The sequence below is a fragment of the Crinia signifera genome, chromosome 7 (genome assembly GCF_055691185.1).
Source record: "Crinia signifera chromosome 7, ASM5569118v1, whole genome shotgun sequence".
NCBI lineage: Eukaryota > Metazoa > Chordata > Amphibia > Anura > Myobatrachidae > Crinia > Crinia signifera.
This window is the reverse complement of record NC_139223.1, coordinates 158,016,428-158,040,396: the sequence shown is the minus strand read 5'-3', so window position 1 is coordinate 158,040,396 and position 23,969 is coordinate 158,016,428. Positions and strand designations below refer to the sequence as shown.

Genomic DNA, 23,969 nt, shown 5'->3' with positions numbered 1-23,969 from the left:
AAGGTGGGCGGAAAGCCACGCAGAAGCCATATCGGCCATCTTCATTCCGGGAGTACAAAACTCACTAGCGGATTATCTCAGCAGACACACCCTGCACCCAGGGGAGTGGAGTCTACACCCCCAGATATTTCAAATGCTGGTGGACAGGTGGGGGTGCCCTCAGGCAGATATGATGGCCTCACAAATGAACAAGAAACTGCCGAGATATTGCTCCCGAACGCGGGATCCTCTAGCAGTGTCGGTGGACGCACTGACGGCGCCATGGCCCTTCAGTTTCATTTACCTGTTTCCTCCCATCCCATTGATCCCGAGAATTCTCAAAAGGATAAAACGGGAAAGGGTTCTGGTGATCTTCATTGCCCCATATTGGCCGCGCAGGACCTGGTTTGCGGACCTTCTGTCCCTGTCTCTGGAAGACCCTTGGCCTCTGCCACACCGAACAGACCTTCTACAGCAAGGGCCGTTCATTTATCACGACTTACGTCGGCTAAATTTAATGGCGTGGAGATTGAAAGGGAAATCCTAGCAAGAAAAGGCATCCCAAGTGCCGTTATTCCAACTATGCTCCAGGCTAGAAAAGTAGTCACTTCAAAGCATTACTACAGAATCTGGAAGCGGTATGTCTCTTGGTGTGAAGGCCATAAATATCCTCCTTCGGAATTCAAATTAGGAAGATTCCTTAGGTTTTTACAGGCTGGGGTTGATCTGGGCCTTAGGCTGGGTTCCATCAAGGTCCAAATTTCTGCGCTGTCTATATTTTTTCAAAGACAGTTGGCGACTCTCCCAGAGGTGCAGACCTTCATCAAGGGGGTCTTACACATCCAACCACCCTTCAAAAGTCCGGTGGCGCCTTGGGATCTAAACCTAGTTTTGGAATTTCTTCAATCATCATGGTTCGAGCCTTTGAAGACAGCAGAAATAAAGTTCCTTACATGGAAAACGGTTCTGTTATTGGCATTAGCATCTGGTAGAAGAGTCTCCGAGCTGAGCGCACTCTCTTGCAGAAGCCCATACCTAATTTTTCATGCAGACAGGGCTGAGTTGCGTACAGGGCCGAAGTTCCTCCCGAAGGTGGTCTCGGCTTTTCATATTAACCAGCCCATTGTGGTGCCATCGGTTTCTACTGGTTCTTCCACACCTAAGGCTTTGGATGTGGTTAGAGCTTTGAGGACTTACGTTTCTCGAACAGCTCGTACAAGGAAGTCTGATACTCTCTTCATCCTATATGATGCTAGAAAGATAGGATGTCCAGCGACAAAGCAGTCCATCGCCAGATGGATTAGATTAACCATTCAGATGGCCTATTCGCAGGCCTCTATTCCTGCTCCGGCCTCCATATCCGCTCACTCTACCAGGTCGGTGAGTGCCTCGTGGGCGGCTGCTCGGGGGACCTCATTACTACAGTTGTGTAGAGCAGCCACCTGGTCGGGAAACAATACATTTGTAAGGTTTTACAAGTTTGATACTCTGGCTTCAGAGGATCTACAGTTTGGAAACTCAGTGTTACAGGGACCTCAGCACTCTCCCGCCCGTTGTGGGAGCTTTGGGACGTCCCCATTGTCTACCTGAACCCCAGTATACCCTAGGACGTTAGAGAAAAGGGGATTTTGATTACCTACCGGTAAATCCTTTTCTCGTAGTCCGTAGGGTATACTGGGCTCCCACCTCTGTGCTTCGTTCTACTGTTTGGCGTGTTTGACTGACTGGTTTCGTCAGTGCTATGCTGTTGGTAGTTAAAGTTAAAGTTATTCCTCCTCTCTTAGTATGACCGTCTCCTTCGGGCACAGTTTTCTAAACTGGGCTGTGGGAGGGGGCATAGAGGGGAGGAGCCAGCACACAGGATGTTAATTTTTATTAAAGTGCACCGGCTCCTTTGGACCCATCTATACCCCATTGTCTACCTGAACCCCAGTATACCCTACGGACTACGAGAAAAGGATTTACCGGTAGGTAATCAAAATCCCCTTTTTTCAAGGTGACTCTAACCATGCTCCTAATGGGGTTTAAATACCCCTCCTAATCCCTCCATACATTTCTCATTGGTAGATATAATTAAACATGTATAACGATAACATTCGCATTGTAATGACTCCTTGTGTTATATCATATCCATGTTACCGGCTTCTATGTTCTCTACATCACTTCCTGTGATGTAACCAAAAGGCTTTACCCGGAAATGTGATATCGTCGCTGACTCATTTCCGCCTCCGTCTGCATCTATGTGTTTACTAATGAATCTCGTTTCTCCCGCCATCTTTGTACTCCCTTCTGTTCTATAGCGGTGTCGTCCCGGTGGCCATCTTGCTGCTCCTTTTCGGCTGATGACTCGATAAATGAGCGGCCATCTTTATCCTCTTCTAGAATCTAACCGCCATCTTGGTCCTCCTTAAGATGTATTTACCGCGCAGTTGGTCCTTATATTTATTTGATGGTCCATTAATAAGGCTTTATGTAGATACCGTTTTCCTCGTAATATTTAATCAATGTCCTGTAAATAGCGATGTTAGTTCTATTTATTTGGTACTCCTAAAATAACGGCGGCCATCTTTGTGCTCCCAATACGATCCTTATTAAGATCCTTTATGGTGGCCATCTTTGTACTCCCTTATTGAATGGATTAGTAGTCTCTGGATGTTGTGAGAGATTTTAAAGGGAGCTCCTTATAGCAAGTGGTCTGAAATACATTAATAAATAGTAGCAGCATAGTATATGGCTCATTTAAAAACATATCAATAAAACCATGCTAAAAAACGATATTTAAAAATAGAAAGTGTGCAGGAAATTAAAAAAGTGGGTTCACCCTGTGACTTTATAAAAACCATTTTATTTCAAAGTCTCTATTCAGTCCATCAGGTTCTAAAGTTTTGTAATTAAATATGAACTCCATTTCTTTTTGTGCCAGTCTTTTAAGAATACCTTTGTTCCTTTCAGTGGTGGTCATAAGTTTCAATCCCCAAAATCCTCTCACATGATCGGTAGAGCAGTTGTGGAATTTTTTAAAATGGGTAGCCAATGGGTGAGTTTCAATTCCCTTTTTAATATTTCTGAAGTGCTCAGATATTCTAGTTTTTAGGGGTCTGGTAGTCCTGCCGATATACCATTTGTTGCATGAGCATTCAACTCCATAAATAACATTGGCAGTATTGCATGTCATGAATTCACTAATTTTATGCTCTTGCCCATTAATATTCAATTTCTCTGTTTTGGATGTGTTACCTCTTGATGAGGTGTTTTTGCAATTGATGCACATACCACATCGGTAGAAGCCCTTAGACCTATTGTAGCTTTTCCTTACTCTGTCTCCCATGTGTAGACTACTGGTTAATTTGTTTTTGAGATTGTCGGACTTCCTGTAAATGTACTTAGGTCTACTGGGTAACATTTTGCCAATTATAGGGTCCTTTTTTAATACTGGCCAGTGTTTGTTCATGATTTTTTCTATTTCTTTATGTTGTGTATTGAACTTAGTAATGAACGCCCATTGGAGGTCTTTATTTTTTTCTTCTTCCATCTTTGGTTTTGGATGGAGTAATTCTTTACGTTCCACAATTTTAGCATCCTCTAATCCTTTTTGCACAATATTCTCTTCATATCCACAAGCCAAAAATGAAGATTTCATGGTTTGTGCCTGTTCATTAAAAGTGCTAACATTAGTGCAGTTGCGTTTCAATCTCTTAAATTGACCACCCGGGATATTGGTGAGCCAATTTTTATGATGACAACTTTTAGCATTGATATATGCCGCTGAGTCCGTTGGTTTTTGGAAGGTTTTAGTGCAGATCTTGTTATTTTCTACATAGAAATGTAGAAAATAACAAGATCTGCACTAAAACCTTCCAAAAACCAACGGACTCAGCGGCATATATCAATGCTAAAAGTTGTCATCATAAAAATTGGCTCACCAATATCCCGGGTGGTCAATTTAAGAGATTGAAACGCAACTGCACTAATGTTAGCACTTTTAATGAACAGGCACAAACCATGAAATCTTCATTTTTGGCTTGTGGATATGAAGAGAATATTGTGCAAAAAGGATTAGAGGATGCTAAAATTGTGGAACGTAAAGAATTACTCCATCCAAAACCAAAGATGGAAGAAGAAAAAAATAAAGACCTCCAATGGGCGTTCATTACTAAGTTCAATACACAACATAAAGAAATAGAAAAAATCATGAACAAACACTGGCCAGTATTAAAAAAGGACCCTATAATTGGCAAAATGTTACCCAGTAGACCTAAGTACATTTACAGGAAGTCCGACAATCTCAAAAACAAATTAACCAGTAGTCTACACATGGGAGACAGAGTAAGGAAAAGCTACAATAGGTCTAAGGGCTTCTACCGATGTGGTATGTGCATCAATTGCAAAAACACCTCATCAAGAGGTAACACATCCAAAACAGAGAAATTGAATATTAATGGGCAAGAGCATAAAATTAGTGAATTCATGACATGCAATACTGCCAATGTTATTTATGGAGTTGAATGCTCATGCAACAAATGGTATATCGGCAGGACTACCAGACCCCTAAAAACTAGAATATCTGAGCACTTCAGAAATATTAAAAAGGGAATTGAAACTCACCCATTGGCTACCCATTTTAAAAAATTCCACAACTGCTCTACCGATCATGTGAGAGGATTTTGGGGATTGAAACTTATGACCACCACTGAAAGGAACAAAGGTATTCTTAAAAGACTGGCACAAAAAGAAATGGAGTTCATATTTAATTACAAAACTTTAGAACCTGATGGACTGAATAGAGACTTTGAAATAAAATGGTTTTTATAAAGTCACAGGGTGAACCCACTTTTTTAATTTCATGCACACTTTCTATTTTTAAATATCGTTTTTTAGCATGGTTTTATTGATATGTTTTTAAATGAGCCATATACTATGCTGCTACTATTTATTAATGTATTTCAGACCACTTGCTATAAGGAGCTCCCTTTAAAATCTCTCACAACATCCAGAGACTACTAATCCATTCAATAAGGGAGTACAAAGATGGCCACCATAAAGGATCTTAATAAGGATCGTATTGGGAGCACAAAGATGGCCGCCGTTATTTTAGGAGTACCAAATAAATAGAACTAACATCGCTATTTACAGGACATTGATTAAATATTACGAGGAAAACGGTATCTACATAAAGCCTTATTAATGGACCATCAAATAAATATAAGGACCAACTGCGCGGTAAATACATCTTAAGGAGGACCAAGATGGCGGTTAGATTCTAGAAGAGGATAAAGATGGCCGCTCATTTATCGAGTCATCAGCCGAAAAGGAGCAGCAAGATGGCCACCGGGACGACACCGCTATAGAACAGAAGGGAGTACAAAGATGGCGGGAGAAACGAGATTCATTAGTAAACACATAGATGCAGACGGAGGCGGAAATGAGTCAGCGACGATATCACATTTCCGGGTAAAGCCTTTTGGTTACATCACAGGAAGTGATGTAGAGAACATAGAAGCCGGTAACATGGATATGATATAACACAAGGAGTCATTACAATGCGAATGTTATCGTTATACATGTTTAATTATATCTACCAATGAGAAATGTATGGAGGGATTAGGAGGGGTATTTAAACCCCATTAGGAGCATGGTTAGAGTCACCTTGAAAAAGATCAATGTTATGATCGAAACGCGTTGGCAGACTCTACTGTAGCAACCCCTTTGGACCTCATCTGGTGGGAGAAGGAATACCGCAGGAGCACTGGAACGGGGCCCCGTTTTATGCTGATTTTCCACCTTGCCTGCTGGACTTCCCTAACCTTACAGATGAGTACAGAGATTGCACTTTTTATATTGTACACTTGTAACTTATTGTAATAAAGGATCCATTTTTTAATCAGAGTGGAGTCCTATATCACCAAATGAGAGGATCAAAGAACCTGTGACACGCCTGTTGTACACACTGAAAGTGTGAGTACCTAGAAAGGGGGAATTCCCCGAAAATCATTATTGCTCTAATATTGTGCAGTATTCAGTCATCTGATTAATCATTCCACTTAATACTACAGTATTACACTAGGGAGAAGTTGTGTTTTATTTCTCCTATTCAGATTTCTACATAAAGAAATTGGACCTGAACAATCAAATCAGGAAAGTTATATTTATTTAGCGCTGAGTGATTGGTGAAGGGCCATCCCCCTTTTTCTTGTAGCTCTATTTCCAGAGGGTTGGTGTTCCCTCTTGGCATCCTTTACTATACACCCAGCAGCTTGCGCTGTAGGATTTCCACCTATCTTTCTAAAACCCCTCAAAAACTGTTTCCCACACAATTCTTTTTAGGGCTTCTCTGAATAATTCGAAATTAGCTTTTCTGAAGTTTAGTATTTTTGCCGATCCTTTATGATGTAATTTACTGAAGTTGATTTCCAGTGAAACCATATTGTGGTCACTGTTCCCTAGGTGTTCAATTACTTTTGTATTTGAAACTAAATCTATGTTATTTGTTAAAACCAAATTCAATAATGCCTCATTACGAGTTGGAGCTTCTACCGTTTGTGTGATAAACTGGTCTTTAAGTAAGCACTTACTAAATGGCAGTTCAAATTCACAAGTTCATTACATTCACTTGCCCCCTGCTGTTTTTATACTGCTGATACTAATCAGCTACCCACCTGAGCAGATAACCACTCCCACACTCCCTCCTGCAGCAATTATTCTGAGCAGAAAAAAACACAATTTAAACAATCCCCTCAGATTAATCCCACAATTCACCTTCTAAACACACCACTCCTTCTTGGATATAACTCTACACTTAAAAATGGCACTTACTCAATGGCAGTTCAAATTCACAAGTTCATGGTCCCCTCCTCTCTCTCTCTCTCTCTCTCTCTCTCTCTCTCTCTCTCCCTCCCTCTCTCCCTCTCTCCCTCTCTCCCTCTCTCCCTCTCTCCCTCCCTCTCTCCCTCTCTCCCTCTCTCCCTCTCTCTCTCTCTCTCTCTCTCTTCCTCTCTCTCTCCCTCTCTCTCTCTCTCTCTCCCTCTCTCCCTCCCTCTCTCTCCCTCTCTCCCTCCCTCTCTCTCTCTCCCTCCCTCTCTTTCCCCCTCCCTCTCCCCCTCCCCCTCCCTCCCTCTCTCCCTCCCTCTTCCCCTCCCTCCCTCTCTCCCTCTCTTCCTCCCTCCCTCCCTCTCTCTCTCCCTCCCTCTCTCTCTCCCTCCCTCTCACTCCCTCCCTCCCTCTCTCTCCCGCTCTCTCTCGCTCTCCCTCCCTCTCTCTCTCCCTTACTCCCTCCCTCTCTCTCTCCATCCCTCCCTCTCTCTCTCCCCCTCCCTTCCTCTCTCTCCCCCTCCCTTCCTCTCTCTCCCCCTCCCTCCCTCTCCCTCCTCCTCCCCCTCCCTCCCTCCCTCCCCCTCTCCCCCTCCCTCCCTCTCCCCCTCCCTCCCCCCCTCCCTCTCCCCCTCCCTCCCCCTCCCTCCCTCTCCCCTCCCTCCCTCTCTTTCCCCCTCACTCCCTCTCTTTCCCCCTCACTCCCTCTCCCTCCCTCTCTCTCTCTCTACCCCTTTCTCTCCCTCTCTCTATCCCTTTCTCTCCCTCCTGTTCTTTCCCTCCCTCTCTCTCTCTCTCTCTCTCTCCCCCCTCCCTCCCTCTCTCTCCCTCCCTCTCTCTCTACCTCCCTCTATCCCTTTCTCTCTCTATCCCTTTCTCTCCCTCCTTCTCTCCCTCCCTCTCTCCCTCCGGTTCTCTCCCTCTCTCTCTCTCCCTCCCTCTCTTTCTCCCTCTCTCCCCCTCTATCTCCCCCTCTCTTTCCCTCCCTCTCTCCCTTTCTCTCTCTCCCCCCTCTCACTCCCTCTGTCTTTCCCCCTTCCTCACTCTCTCTCTCCCCCTTCCTTCCTCCCTCTCTCACCCCCCCCCCCCCCTCTCTCTCTTTCTCTCTCTGTGGGTGTGCATATCATCTCTGCCCCATAAGCCTCCAAAAATTGTGTTCAAATTCGGGCTGAAATTAGTCAGCAAATGGCGTCCGATCGAGTGCCGTTGTTGGTAAGAACACGCCATGGCATGGGCACTTCGCACCCTTTCCAGTTAATAGGATTTACCCCATAGTATTGCAAGGTACTATGAGGATTTCAAAATGTTTCTTCTTTTTTCTCTCATATTTGGGATGAGATACAGGGTTAGTAACAGGTTCGTGGGGGGCTTGTGTCCTTAAATAATACCCCCTTTTTTATTGTACAACCACAGGTATATTATGTATACTTTTGTATTCTATCTCATTCTTGATATAATACCTGTTTGTTCCTAAATGTACCATCCATAAACATATGTTGCAAAAAATAAATAAAACTAATACCACTTTTATACCAAAATGCCGGGTCGCACCTGGGTTTTTGGACCCAGCTTCAACCTGGGTGCAACCTAGCGTTTGTTACCTTTTACACTGCCGCAAGCCTCCACCTGGCAAAGGCGGTTGCGATCGCCGCCGCCGACACCCAGACCGCTGCGCTGGGGGCAAGCCCAGCACTAAGGTAATCTGCTGGACAGCCCCCGTGCACCCTCCCCCCCACCCCCCCTCATCTGGGAGGTGAATGGATGCTGCACACAGGCATCCATTCACCTCCTCCACTGCCGCCGCTGCTGTCTGCAGAGTATAGCAGATAGCAGCGGAGGCTGATGAGTAGAAGTCCCATGTAAAGGGACACGGCGTGACCCATTTACACCGCCGATGACCGGGTCAGACCCGCCGATGACCCGTTTTTTTGCGGCCGTGTAAAAAGGGTACTAATTGATACAATAATTTGTTTATTTAATGCTGAAATCAGATCTATTTTTATACAGAAATATTTTCTCTAAATGGTGAAATAATGTGAGACTTTAATTTATCTATTGCCTATTGTGTGGCATGGTATAGAAGATAGATTATCTATTGCGTATCACGTGCATGCGCCCATTACAGTAAGAGCATTTATTATCCTCCCCGTGCAGAAAATTGGAGACTCGTACCGTGGGTACTGTCTGAGTGAGGCGGAGCTGATGAACATCTTAGGCCTTCACAAGCAGCAGACAATGAGTGTGTGGGGAACCCGACAGTCTCCCAGTCCTGCCAAGCCTGCAACGCGGTTAATGTGGAAGTCGCAGTATGTGCCGTACGATGGAATCCCATTTGTGAATGCAGGTACATTATTTTCAGGGTCCTATACATTTCCCCTGCAGGCTTGTATCATTGCTGTATCTGACAAGGGAGCGCTGTACATAATGTACTATGCTTGTGTCATTCCTGTAACTGATGCCAGAGCACCCTACATAATGTACTATGGTAGTCTAATTGCTGTACCTGACATCGAAGTTCTGTACATAATGTACTACACTTGTGTTATTGCTTTAACTGATACCAGAGCGCTGTACATAATGTACTACACTTGTGTTATTGCTTTAACTGATACCAGAGCGCTGTACATAATGTACTACACTTGTGTTATTGCTGTAATTGACACCAGAGCGCTGTACATAATTTACTATGCTTGTGTTATTGCTACACCTTATGCCAGAGCACTGTACATAATGTACTATAATAGTGTTATTGCTGCACCTGACACAGGAGCGCTGTACATAATGTACTATATATATATATATATATATATATATATATATATATATATATATATATATATATATATATATATACACTGCTCAAAAAAAATAAAGGAAAAACTAACATAACACATCCTAGATCTGAATAAATGAAATATTCTTATTAAATACTTTGTTCTTTACATAATTGAATGTACTGACAACAAAATCACACAAAAATGTCCAATGGAAATCAAATTTGTTAACCCATGGAGGTCTGGATTTGGAGTCACACTCAAAATGAAAGTGGAAAAACACACTACAGGCTGATTTTATGTAATGTCCTTAAAACAAGACAAATTGAGGCTCAGTAGTGTGTGTGGCCTCCACGTGCCTGTATGACCTCCCTACAACGCCTGGGCATGCTCCTGATGTTGGGGCGGATGGTCTCTTGAGGGATCTCCTCCCAGACCTGGACTAAAGCATCCGCCAACTCCTGGACAGTCTGTGGTGGATGGAGCAAGACATGATGTCCCAGATGTGCTCAATTGGATTCAGGTCTGGGGAACGGGCGGGCCAGTCTATAGCATCAATGCCTTCATCTTGCAGGAACTGCTGACACACGCCAGCCACATGAGGTCTAGCATTGTCTTGCATTAGGAGGAACCCAGGGCCAACCGCACCAGCATATGGTCTCACAAGGGGTCTGAGGATCTCATGTCGGTACCTAATGGCAGTGAGGCTACCACTGGCGAGCACATGGAGGGCTGTGCGCCCCCCAAAGAAATGCCACCCCTGGAGGATGTTGCAGGCAGCAGAATGTTCTCCTTGGCGTCTCCAGACTCTGTCACGTCTGTCACATGTGCTCAGTGTGAACCTGCTTTCATCTATGAAGAGCACCGGGCGCCAGTGGCAAATTTCCCAATCTTGGTGTTCTCTGGCAAATGCCAAACATCCTGCACAGTGTTGGGCTGTAAGCACAACCCCCACCTGTGGACGTTGGGCCCTCATACCACCCTCATGGAGTCTGTTTCTGACCGTTTGAGCAGACACATGCACATTTGTGGCCTGCTGGAGGTTATTTTGCAGGGCTCTGGCAGTGCTCCTCCTGTTCCTCCTTGCACAAAGGTTGAGGTAGCGGTCCTGCTGCTGGGTTGTTGCCCTCCTACGGCCTCGTCCATGTCTCCTGATGAACTGGCCTGTCTCCTGGTAGTGCCTCCATGCTCTGGACACTACACTGACAGACACAGCAAACCTTCTTGCCACAGCTCGCATTGATGTGCCATCCTCGACGAGCTGCACTACCTGAGCCACTTGTGTGGGTTGTAGACTCCGTCTTATGCTACCACTAGAGTGACAGCACCGCCAGCTTTCAAAGTGACCAAAACATCAGCCAGAAAGCATAGGAGCTGAGAAGTGGTCTGTGGTCGCCACCTGCAGAACATCTCGTTTATTGGGGGGTCTCGCTAATTGCCTATAATTTCCACCTGTTGTCTATTCCATTTGCACAATATCATGCGAAATTGATTGTCAGTCAGTGTTGCTTCCTAAAAGTGGACAGTGTGATGTCACAGAAGTGTGGTTGACTTGAAGTTACATTGTGTTGTTTAAGTGTTCCCTTTATTATTTTTAGCAGTGTATATATGGCACCTTGAATACATAAAATATTTTTAAAATATTTTTATTTAAAAAAAATATATAAAAAAAACATTTAAATTCTTCCACTAGGGGATACAATTTTTAAAATATATATCCATCTCATTTCTGCTTGAGACAATTTCGTCTCTATATCCCTATCTCTCCATGATGCTTATGGGAACAGGTACAGATGTACCTGATGGGGCGCCTGTATGTGTTGTCTTGCCAAGCAGCAACCAAAAAAGGGAGCGTCAGCCTATATAAAAGCATAAGTAAACAGAATGTAGGCTGCGCTGAATTGATGACAGGAGCAAGATAATAAAAATAAAGGTGTGTACATTTATTAATACATAAACACACTCAATAATGAATTGATAAAGAAAAAATTGTATGATACAACTATATAAAAAAAGGGTTAAAATGCTGCGTCCGGAAAGATATTGTTAAATGACGTCACCTTGTTTTGCAGAGTGGTCAGTCCTGCTTTTTGGGCCCAAAAGTATGGATGTAGATGTGATTTGGTGGTAACCCTTGTGGTGCTTCCTCCAAGTTGGTGGTGGGGGTGGCGTACCTCCCAGCCTGTAGGAATATCTGAAGCAGCGTGGGTATCCACTTGATCTCTATGGCAGGTCTTTAAAGAGGTGGCTTTCCTCCAGAATATGGTGCCGTGCCTTCATGGAGATGGGGGATTGTGGGGGAGCTGTATTGTCCTGTCTTGTGGTTAGGAGCACTTCTGGTGACGTGGGTAGTATCCGGAATAGCAGCGTATAATTTAAAGGGTGGCAGTGTGCCTGAAGCCGATGCGTTTCGCTGCCAACAGCAGCTTTTACATGATGCTGTATACGCAGGTACAGCAATACTACAAGCGTAATACATTATGTACAGCGCTATGATGTCAGTTACAGCTATAACACAAGCATAGTACATTATGTACAGCACTCCGGTGTCAGTTACAGCTATAACACAAGCATAGTACATTATGTACAGCGCTCCGGTGTCAGTTACAGCTATAACACAAGCATAGTACATTATGTACAGCACTCCGTTGTCAGTTACAGCTATAACACAAGCATAGTACATTATGTACAGCACTCCGGTGTCAGTTACAGCTATAACACAAGCATAGTACATTATGTACAGCACTCCGTTGTCAGTTACAGCTATAACACAAGCATAGTACATTATGTACAGCACTCCGGTGTCAGTTACAGCTATAACACAAGCATAGTACATTATGTACAGCGCTACGGTGTCAGTTACAGCTATAACACAAGCATAGTACATTATGTACAGCGCTCCGTTGTCAGTTACAGCTATAACACAAGCATAGTGCATTATGTACAGCACTCCGGTGTCAGTTACAGCTATAACACAAGCATAGTACATTATGTACAGCACTCCGGTGTCAGTTACAGCTATAACACAAGCATAGTACATTATGTACAGCACTCCGTTGTCAGTTACAGCTATAACACAAGCATAGTACATTATGTACAGCACTCCGGTGTCAGTTACAGCTATAACACAAGCATAGTACATTATGTACAGCACTCCGGTGTCAGTTACAGCTATAACACAAGCATAGTACATTATGTACAGCACTCCGGTGTCAGTTACAGCTATAACACAAGCATAGTACATTATGTACAGTACTACGGTGTCAGTTACAGCTATAACACAAGCATAGTACATTATGGCCCTTATTCTGGTTCACTCGCAAAGGAAATTTCCTTCTCAAATGGACAAAACCATGTACACTGCAGGGGCATACGGTCAAGTTGTTAGACAGTGGATGGTAGGGCATGAAATACTGCCTGTCGGCACATGTTTGCTCAAAAAACAGTGAAAAACCCCATGTCGACCTAATGACCCTGTCAAACTAACCCATGTCGACCTTCTTGCATGTCAACCTAGACACATGTCGACCTAATGATGTTGACCTAATGACTGTGAACCAGAATAAGAGCCACTGTATATGGCTCCGGTGTCAGTTACAGCATAATAAAAAGTACTATGCTTGTGTTTTTGCTGCAAGTGACACCTTGAGCGCTATATATTATATACTACAGTACGTTGCTGGTGTCTCAGTATGTAGCAGCTCTGTATGTCACATGGTCTATGTTGCTGGTGTCACAGTATGTAGCAGTTCTGTATGGCACATGGGATATGTTGCTGGTGTCACCGTATGTAGCAGCTCTGTATGGCACATGGGCTATGTTGCTGGTGTCACAGTATGCAGCAGCTCTGTATGGCACATGGGCTACATTGCTGATGTCACCGTATGTAGCATCTCTGTATGGCACATGGTCTATGTTGCTGATGTCACAGTATGTAGAAGCTCTGTATGGCACATGGGCTACGTTGCTGGTGTCACAGTATGTAACAGCTCTGTATGGCACATGGGCTACATTGCTGATGTCACAGTATGCAGCAGCTCTGTATGGCACATGGGCTACATTGCTGATGTCACAGTATGTAGCATCTCTGTATGGCACATGGTCTATGTTGCTGATGTCACAGTATGTAGCAGCTCTGTATGGCACATGGGATATGTTGCTGGTGTCACAGTATGTAGCAGCTCTGTATGTCACATGGTCTATGTTGCTGGTGTCACAGTATGTAACAGCTCTGTATGGCACATGGGCTACATTGCTGGTGTCACAGTATGTAATAGCTCTGGCACATGGCCTATGTTGCTGGTGTCACAGTATGTAGCAGCTCTAACACATGATCTATATTGCTGGTATCACAGTATGTAGCAGCGCTGTATGGCACATGGTCTACGTTGCTGGTGTCACAGTATGTAGCAGTTCTGTATGGCACATGGGATATGTTGCTGGTGTCACCGTATGTAGCAGCTCTGTATGGCACATGGGCTATGTTGCTGGTGTCACAGTATGCAGCAGCTCTGTATGGCACATGGGCTACATTGCTGATGTCACAGTATGTAGCATCTCTGTATGGCACATGGTCTATGTTGCTGATGTCACAGTATGTAGCAGCTCTGTATGGCACATGGGATATGTGGCTGGTGTCACAGTATGTAGCAGCTCTGTATGGCACATGGTCTATGTTGCTGGTGTCACAGTATGTAGCAGCTCTGTATGGCACATGGGATATGTTGCTGGTGTCACAGTATGTAGCAGCTCTGTATGTCACATGGTCTATGTTGCTGGTGTCACAGTATGTAACCGCTCTGTATGGCACATGGGCTACATTGCTGGTGTCACAGTATGTAATAGCTCTGGCACATGGCCTATGTTGCTGGTGTCACAGTATGTAGCAGCTCTAACACATGATCTATTTTGCTGGTATCACAGTATGTAGCAGCGCTGTATGGCACATGGTCTACGTTGCTGGTGTCACCATATGTAGCAGCTCTGTATGGCACATGGGCTATGTTGCTGATGTCACTGTATGTAGCAACTCTGTATGGCACATGGTCTGTGTTGCTGGTGTCACAGTATGTAGCAGCTCTGTATGGCACATGTGCTATGTTGCTGGTGACACCATATGTAGCAGCTCTGTATGGCACATGGGCTATGTTGCTGGTATCACAGTATGTAGCAGCGCTGTATGGCACATGGCCTATGTTGCTGGTATCACAGTATTTTAGCAGCTCTGTATGGCACATGGACTATGTTGCTGGTATCACAGTATGTAGTAGCTCTGTATGGCACATGGGCTACATTGCTGGTGTCACAGTATGTAATAGCTCTGGCACATGGCCTATGTTGCTGGTGTCACAGTATGTAGCAGCTCTGGCACATGATCTATATTGCTGGTATCACAGTATGTAGCAGCGCTGTATGGCACATGGTCTATGTTGCTGGTGTCACAGTATGTAACAGCTCTGTATGGCAAATGGGCTACATTGCTGGTGTCACAGTATGTAATAGCTCTGGCACATGGCCTATGTTGCTGGTGTCACAGTATGTAGCAGCTCTAACACATGATCTATATTGCTGGTATCACAGTATGTAGCAGCTCTGTATGGCACATGGTCTACGTTGCTGGTGTCACCATATGTAGCAGCTCTGTATGGCACATAGGCTATGTTGCTGATGTCACTGTATGTAGCAGCTCTGTATGGCACATGGTCTGTGTTGCTGGTGTCACAGTATGTAGCAGCTCTGTATGGCACATGTGCTATGTTGCTGGTGACACCATATGTAGCAGCTCTGTATGGCACATGGGCTATGTTGCTGGTGTCACAGTATGTAGCAGCTCTGGCACATGATCTATGCTTCTGGTATCACAGTATGTAGCAGCGCTGTATGGCACATGGCCTATGTTGCTGGTATCACAGTATTTTAGCAGCTCTGTATGGCACATGGACTATGTTGCTGGTATCACAGTATGTAGTAGCTCTGTATGGCACATGGTCTATGTTGCTGGTGTGACTGTATGTAGCAGCTCTGTATGGCACATGGTCTATGTTGCTGGTGTCACCATATTTAGCAGCTTTGTATGTCAAGTGGTCTGTGTTGCTGGTGTCACTGAATGTAGCAGCTCTGTATGGCACATAGGCTATGTTGCTGATGTCACTGTATGTAGCAGCTCTGTATGGCACATGGTCTGTGTTGCTGGTGTCACAGTATGTAGCAGCTCTGTATGGCACATGTGCTATGTTGCTGGTGACACCATATGTAGCAGCTCTGTATGGCACATGGGCTATGTTGCTGGTGTCACAGTATGTAGCAGCTCTGGCACATGATCTATGCTTCTGGTATCACAGTATGTAGCAGCGCTGTATGGCACATGGCCTATGTTGCTGGTATCACAGTATTTTAGCAGCTCTGTATGGCACATGGACTATGTTGCTGGTATCACAGTATGTAGTAGCTCTGTATGGCACATGGTCTATGTTGCTGGTGTGACTGTATGTAGCAGCTCTGTATGGCACATGGTCTATGTTGCTGGTGTCACCATATTTAGCAGCTTTGTATGTCACGTGGTCTGTGTTGCTGGTGTCACTGAATGTAGCAGCTCTGTATGGCCCATGGTCTATGTTACTAGTGTCACTGTGTGTAGCAGCTCTGTGTGACACGTGGGCTACATTGTTGGTGTCACAGTATGTAGAAACTCTGTATGGCCCATGGTCTATGTTGCTGGTGTCACAGTATGTAGCAGATCTGTCTGGCACATGATCTATGTTGCTAGTGTCACCGTATGTAGCTGCTTCGTATGGCACATGGGCTATGTTTCTTGTACCAAAAGCTCAGATACCTTAAGGTGCAGCCCGTTGTACTTTTTACAAAGTCCATTGGAAATGTGTCTGTTTTACTTGCAGGAAGCCGAGCTATAGTGATGGAGTGTCAGTATGGGCCAAGGAGGAAAGGAGCACAGCCCAAAAAGAGCACTGAGAGTGACAGTATAAGCGGACAGCTTTACAAAGCGACATGCCCAGCAAGGTGGGTACAGGATGATGGCATTCCATATTATACAATGTACTAGAAAAGGCAGAACATTTGTCTGGTGCTCATATCACTACTGGGTATAGTAGTAGTTCATTTAATTATAAGGCACCACAAAGTTTCCGCAGCACCGTACATAGCAAACAAAAAAACTAATTACAAGGTAATGTACAGGGTGTGTTGATAAAATACAGCATAAATAGGGGTATAACTGTTAGAGCTAAAATTGGGCATCAGTTCTGAAGTAGGTGTTGAAATTGTCGAGGAGACTGAAGATGAAGTAGAGGAAGGGAAGAACAGGGCAGGAGCACTGGTGAGGTAAAGAGGTAGGGTAAGTACATGAGGAAGGAGGGCCCTACTCATAAGAGTTAACAGACTAAAAGGAGGTGGGTGGACGAACAAAAAACAATAGGATAAGTAGGAACGGATGGAGGGGTAGGGTAGGCAGGTTAGGAGGAGGAGGGATAGGCTGGTTGGAAGAAGAGGGTTTTGAGGGAGCGCTTGAAGGAGGTAAGGGATTCAAAAAGCCTGATGGGTGGTGGGAGGTTGTTCCAGTGCAGGGGGGCAGCGCGAGAGAAGTCTTGGACACGGGAATGGGAGGAGGTGATTAGGTGAGAAGTCAGGCGGCGGAGCGAAGAGGACGGAAGGGAGTGTGGATAGAGATCAGTGAAGAGAGGTAAGGAGCGTTGGAGGAGGAGAGAGCCTTGTAGGTGGTGGTGAGGAGTTTAAAGAGAACTCGGAAAGGAATGGGGAGCCAGTGAAGAGATAGACAGAGGGGGGAGGCGGAGGTAGAGCGGCAGGAGAGGAAGATGAGCCTAGAAGCAGCGTTAAGAATGGATTGGAGAGGGGCAAGGTGGGCGAAAGGTAGCCCGGAGAGAAGGATGTTGCAGTAGTTAAGGCGGGAGATGACGAGAGTGAATGAGAATTTTGTTCGCGTCAGTGGAGAGGAATGGTCTGATGCGCGAGATGTTGCGGAGGTGAAAGCGGCAAGACTGTGAGAGAGAGGGAGAAGTTCAGTTTTAGCCATGTTTAGTTTCAGGAAGCGTTGGGTCATCCAGGCTGAGATGGCCGTAAGGCATTCGGTGACCTTGGACAGGAGTGATGGGGATAGGTCGGGGGAGGAGAGATAGATTAGGGTATCATCAGCATAAAGGTGGTAATGGAAGCCGTAGGAGCTGATGAGGGTGCCCAGAGAGGTGGTGTAGAGGGAGAAGAGGAGAGGGCCAAAGATTGACACTTGGGGAACACCAACTGGCTGCGGGGTAGTAGGCGAGGAGGAGCTCAGAGTGGAGACGGAGAAGGAGCTATCGGAGAGGTATGAGGTGAACCAAGAGAAGACCGTGCCAGTGATGCCAAAGGAGCGGAGGGTGTTGAGCAGGAGAGGGTGGTCAACAGTGTCAAAGGCAGCTGACAGATCAAGCTGGATGAGTATAGAGAAGAGGCCTTTGGATTTAGCCGATAGTAGATCATTAGTGACTTTGGTCAGAGCAGTTTCAGTGGAATGTAAAGGGCGTAACCCGGATTGGAGGGGGTCTAGTATTGAGTTAGCAGTAAGGTGGCTTTGGAGACGATTATAGGCCAGACATTCTAGGAGTTTGGAGGCAAAAGGGAGAAGGGAGATGGGCCTGTAGTTGGGTGGAGAGTTTTTTTTTTTTTTTGAGAACTGGGGAGACAAGAGCGTGTTTGAAGGAGGAGGGGAAGATCCCAGAGGATAGGGAAAGATTAAAGAGGTGAGCCAGGTGAGAGCAGACAGACGGACTGAGACGACGGATAATATTGAAGGGGATAGGATCGAGCAGGCAGGTGGAGGGAGAAGTGTATTGAAGGATAGAATGGACTTCAGCGGCAGTGGTGGGGTAAAATGAGGACAGGGGTGGGAAGGAGGGGAGTGGAGATGTAGGAGAGGAGGAGGGAGATGGTGAGGTCATGGCAGCAGTGATGGCAGTCCTGAAAGAGGAGATTTTGGTTGAAAATCACTGTTACTAAAGGGCAATAATCAGGCATGTGTTTCTATGTCTTCCGCTCTACACTGGTGACTGGGCTGCACCGCTAGGACCAAGTCACAGGTTGTTTCTGTAGATGTAGCTGACCTTCTGAGCACAGAGTGGTGGCGTCATCTTGCTGGGTTTTCCTAAAGTATGTGGCAGACACAGGCAGACTAGTAATAGGGAAATACTGTACAAGTGCTTTCCCCTTGCAGGGAGATGTAGCACTTCAGAAGGAGAGTGCAGTCACGGTGTGGGGGCACTGCTGGGCTCATTTACAAATAGCTGCAACATTGGTGTAGTCTTGGTTGCTGCATCGGAAACTCCCGCTCTCTTCCATGCCCTGCAGGCTGTGATCTTAGGTTGAAGCAGGTCTCACTCCCATGGATAGTATTTTGTAATCTTCTCTTCCTTGCATCCACTATACATAGCAAGGCCGCATGGAGACTATGACTGGTATTCAGTTACTCCCAATGAAACATCGGGTGAGAAAAACTAGAGTGATATTAAATTACTAGTAAGCCTGCTCGAAGCAAATGCTTCGAAAGCTAGTCTGCTACCTTGTGGTTGCCTCTGTGTTTGTGCATGTATGAGAGAGAAAGAGATGGAGTTTCACTCGCTGCCAACAGATGGCAGTGTTTCGGAGACACACAATCAGACATGTGTGTGTATATATATGTATATGTATATATATATATATATATATATATATATATATATATATACTAGGTGATGCTCTTCACACCGGCGTAAGGGGCTGTGCCCCCTTTAATTTGTGAATGTTTGTATATGAGAAATATGGTTAGAATTGTATGTAAGATGCCCTGTATTGCAACTTGAGTTATAGGTGAAATGTGTAAAATAGAGAGCATATGATTTGGAAGCGGGTGTGTATTGTTTTGTTTAATTAAAAAGCGGTTACAGAGTAAGATGTACATTGATAGTGTGTAGGGTACAGTGACATTTGTGGGTGTGTGGGGGGGGGGGGCTGTGTTTGCGTGTTGTTTAGGTGTGTGTGTGCAATAGTATAGTAGGGTGTTTTTGAGTCAGCGGCTCCCCACTGGCGGAGGTCACGACACAGGAAAACAGGAGGCTGGGTAGTGATAGGGGTGCGTGGGCATAAGGGGGACTAAAGAGGAGGGTGGGAGACACTGTGCAGCTTCTGCCAGGGGGTGAGGGTCCAGCGTGGCAGTACAGGACGGTGGCCCTGAGTCAGTGTCTCCTCCTACTGGGTGGAAGTTAGGGTGCATGAGAGCAGGAGGCTGGGCTATGAGGCATGATAGGGGTATGTGGGCAACACAGCATCGGCGACTCCTCAGTGGTGGAAGTTACGGTTCAGGAGAGCAGGAAGCTGGGTAGTGATAGGGGTGTGTGGGCATACGGGGGGACTAAAGAGGGGCGCAGGTGTGCCGTGAATTGTGGGAGGGGCGCGGGGGGTGCCGTGAATCAAGGGAGGGAGGGGGCAGAGTTGCGGGAGGGGGGCGGGCGCAGGTGTCAGCGAATCGGGGGAGGGGGCGGGGGTCCGCAAAGCGCGTGAGGGGGGGTTGCGAATTGCGGGAGGGGGGGCGCAGGGGGTGCTGTGAATCGCGGGAGGGGGGCGCGGGGGGTCCGTGAATTGCGGGAGGGGGGGGGGGCACGGGGCGCGATGAATCACCTAGTTGGTTATATATTCTTGTAGCAGGATGGTAGGATGTTGCTGTCATACAGAATGCATTTACATAAACAGTAATAGTGGCAGTGAAAGATCTGACTTAAAACACCTACAGTAAAACAGAACAGGTGTTGTATATTATACAACGTCTTGGTTGATGATGTCTAGGTTGACGTGCACAAAGTTCAGGGGCCGTTGTCAGTCATCTCGTCCAACGGCTAGATTCCGGTGCTTCATCTGGCCATGGCAGGGGAGTCATCTCCGCAGCTCAGCATGACATGCTTCCATCCCACTTAGGGGGCCCTATAATGGGGGCAGTTCTGCATCTTTTCCGGGAGACCTGGTTCCAGTCCAGTCATGATGCTTGGGTCAGGGATTTAGTGGCCTTTGGCTACAAAATAGATTTTCAAAAGGCACTGATATCAGTGGTCCAAAGACTGCTTAAGGTGGGATTGGTAATACCAGTCCCAACCAAACAGCGTATGCAGGGATTCTATTCCAGCAATTTTCTCGTGCCAAAGCCGGACAGCTTATGAGTGGAGAAGTTCAAAATGGAATTGTCACATTCTGTAATCGCAGGTTTGGAACCAGGGGAGTTCTTGGTGTCCCTGGAAATCAAAGACGTCTACCTACACGTACCCATTTGGCAGGCACATGAGACGTTTCTGCATTTTGCCATTCGAGAACACCATTTCCAGTTTCAGGCACTGCCGTTCGGGCTGTGCTCGGCACCCAGGATCTTTATAAAGGTCATGGCTGTCATGATGCAGTTACTATGATCCAAAGGGATAACGGTGGTGCCTTATCTAGACGACATACATCAGGGAGATGGACACTTCATCCGCAAGTCTTCCAAAGTCTGATACATCATTGAGGGTGCCCCAGATAGACCTGATGGCACAGTGACACAACCATCAGTTGCCACAGTACTTTGCGTGGACTCGGGATCCGGCAGCGGTGGGGGTCTACACACTGATGGTCCCATTGTGCTACCTGTTTGTCTAACTTTCCCCTCCGTTTCCGATGTTACCACGGATCCTTCAGTGCTTTTGCAGGGAGGCAGTCGCGGTACTTCTCATAGCACCGTACTGGGCGCACAGGTCCTGGTACACCAGTCTTATGTTTCTTCTCGTGGACAAACCGTTGCCTCTGCGGTTGCAAGAGGACCTGCTATCACAAGGTCCCTTCGTCCATCCGGACTTAGGGTGACTTCATTTAACGGCTTGGCTACTGAAAGGTCCATCCTCAAAAGGGCGGGTATTCCCTCGGCAGTAACACCTACCATGTTGCATGCCGGAAAGTAGGTGACTTCTGTTCACTATTTCCGTATCTGGAGAGCATACATTTCCTGGGCTCCTTAAACGTACAAGTGTCCACCCTTTCTATTTTCTTTCAGCGAAAATTGTCATTAATGCCTCTTTCAGGGGTTTTTTAGAATTCAACCCCCTTTCAACCTGCCACCGCACCATTTTGTTTTTACAATCACTGTTGTTTGAACCAGTCGTTAGACCTAAAATACCTTATCTCAAAGATGTTCCTACTCTTGGCACTGGCTTCGGCCAGACGGGTATCGGACCTATGTGCACTGTCCTGTCATCCACCATTCTTAATTTTCCATAAAGATAGGGCAGAATTGCGAACACAAGTTTAATTTTTACCTAACCTTGTGTCCTCATTTCACATCAATCAACCGATTGTTGTGCCTGCCTTCCGGGAGGATTCCGCAGACTCCAGATCTCTGGATGTGATGCGTGCTCTTAAGACCTAAAACTCCAGGACATTTTACATACGGAAAACTGATACTCTGTTTGTTTTGTATGACTTGGCAAAATTATGCTGGCCGGCGTCTAAACAAACGTTAGCTAGGTGGCTCAGCTTAACCATTCGTCAGCTGTATGTGGCAGGTTAACAAGTGCCACCTTCCTCTATTACAGTGCATTCAAGGTGATCGGTTGGTCCCTTGTGGGCAGCTGCCCTAGGAATCAACTGTGTAGGGCCGCTACTTGGTCCGGTTAGAGGACCTTTATCAAGTTGTACCGTTTTGACACCTTCACGGCCTAGGCTTCCCAGTTTGGCCGTTTGGTGTTGGGAGGATGTCAGTGCTGTCCCGCCCGTGATGGGAGCTCTGGGACATCCCCACTGTGAACTCCAGTGCCACCTAGTGGATGAAGGGGAAAATGGGACTTTGTACTTACCGTTACTGCTCTTCTGTATGTTCAGGTTACTTTCCTCTTAAGTTGAAGTGTACTGCCAGGGTTGATTCCAGTTGTCTGTTGGAGCACCCTTGTCATTTATGTGTGTGGTTGCTTCTCTTTGCAATTTCTATTGTCACTGTTCCTGTCATGTTTTGTATGTTAGGATGGGTGATGTTTAACCTCCTCTTTGGAAGTATGTTTTCTTCCAGCTCCCTCCCTGCACAATTACTCAGACTGCCTGGGAAGGGGAAGTAGAAGGGAGGAGTCAGCCAGAGTTCTTTAATTTCTTAAAGTGCCCATGCTCCTGGTAGTCGCCCTTCTATTCCCCACTGTGACGTTCAATGCCACCTGTAGAATCAGAGAAAAGAATTTAACTATAAGTAAAAAATCCCTTTTTTTTTCTGTACCTAAATAATATATTTCTCTTTTTATTTTTTTTAAGAATATACATCAAAAAGGTAAAGAAATTCCCTAATTACAGAGTTCCTACAGATCCAAATATTGACAAGAAACTGATTAAAATGGAACAAGAGAAAGCTTTTAACTTACTAAAAAAGGATTTGGATGGAATAGACGGTGTTTTAAGGTAAGACCGTAATTGTATCATTGACCTATCGCTTACATATTTCTTGTCTGTTATTTGTTTGTTTGTCCGGTATGTATTTGGACACTGTTGGACTGATTTGGCCGAAGCCAATGCAAAGTGGCATGATTAGGTTCACCGCCACTAAACCTCCAATCCCAACCCAGTGGGGGCCTCGGGAGCCCAAAAAGGGGTCCTGCCACTTCACAAAGTGGGTCAGGGATATGCAACAGATATGGAAAGCAAGATATGGCATAGAGGGGGTAAAGGATATTGGGTTTATGAATAGAAATGTGGTCAGATCCAGGAGCCAACCATAGAGTGGTGTATTTCGGGCACACCAGGGGCATGGAGAGCTTGTTCATTGCCTTCCACTGGAAGGGTTTCGATAAGAACTTCAGAGAGGGACGGAAAACGTTCTGTGAAGCCTATTGGAGTGGCCAGGAACTCTGTCCCATGTCAAGTTGGTGTATGCAGGACAGACCTTTCACCCGTTGTTCTGGGCCTTCCACTAGACAGGGGCGTAACTAGAACTGTGTGGGCCCCATAGCAAACTTTTGTAAGGGCCCCTCTTGGGCTTACTTGGCAACAAACATATAATCACCACATTGAAAACAAATACTGTAGAAAATAGCCTGTGGCAACGAGCATGTAAGGACCACATGGCAACAAGCATGTAATCACCCCATGGCAACAGGCATGTAATGACCACATTGAAAATAAATACTGTAGGAAATCCCCCATGGCAACAAGCATGTAATCACAATATTGAATACAAGCATGTAATGATCTCATTGAAAACAAATACTGTAGGAAATAATCCTTGGCAACAAGCATGTAATCACCTCATGGCAACAGGCATGTAATTACCACATTGAAAACAAATACTGTAGGAAATCCCCCATTGCAACAAGCATGTAATCACAACATTGAAAACAAGCATGTAATGACCACGTAGAAAACAAATACTGTAGG

General features: G+C 45.6%; 1 protein-coding gene across 3 annotated transcripts in view; it reads left to right on the top strand.

Annotated features, from left to right (window-relative positions):
• Window positions 1–23,969, top strand: part of CARF (calcium responsive transcription factor) — a 120,422-nt gene that overhangs the window by 58,403 nt on the left and 38,050 nt on the right. For all 3 annotated transcript variants that reach the window (XM_083154081.1, XM_083154082.1, XM_083154080.1), the window contains exons 7-9: window positions 8,941–9,130; window positions 16,457–16,577; window positions 22,854–22,997. In XM_083154081.1, coding sequence (XP_083010207.1) covers window positions 8,941–9,130; window positions 16,457–16,577; window positions 22,854–22,997 — 455 coding nt within the window. The remainder of the gene's footprint in view (window positions 1–8,940; window positions 9,131–16,456; window positions 16,578–22,853; window positions 22,998–23,969) is intronic.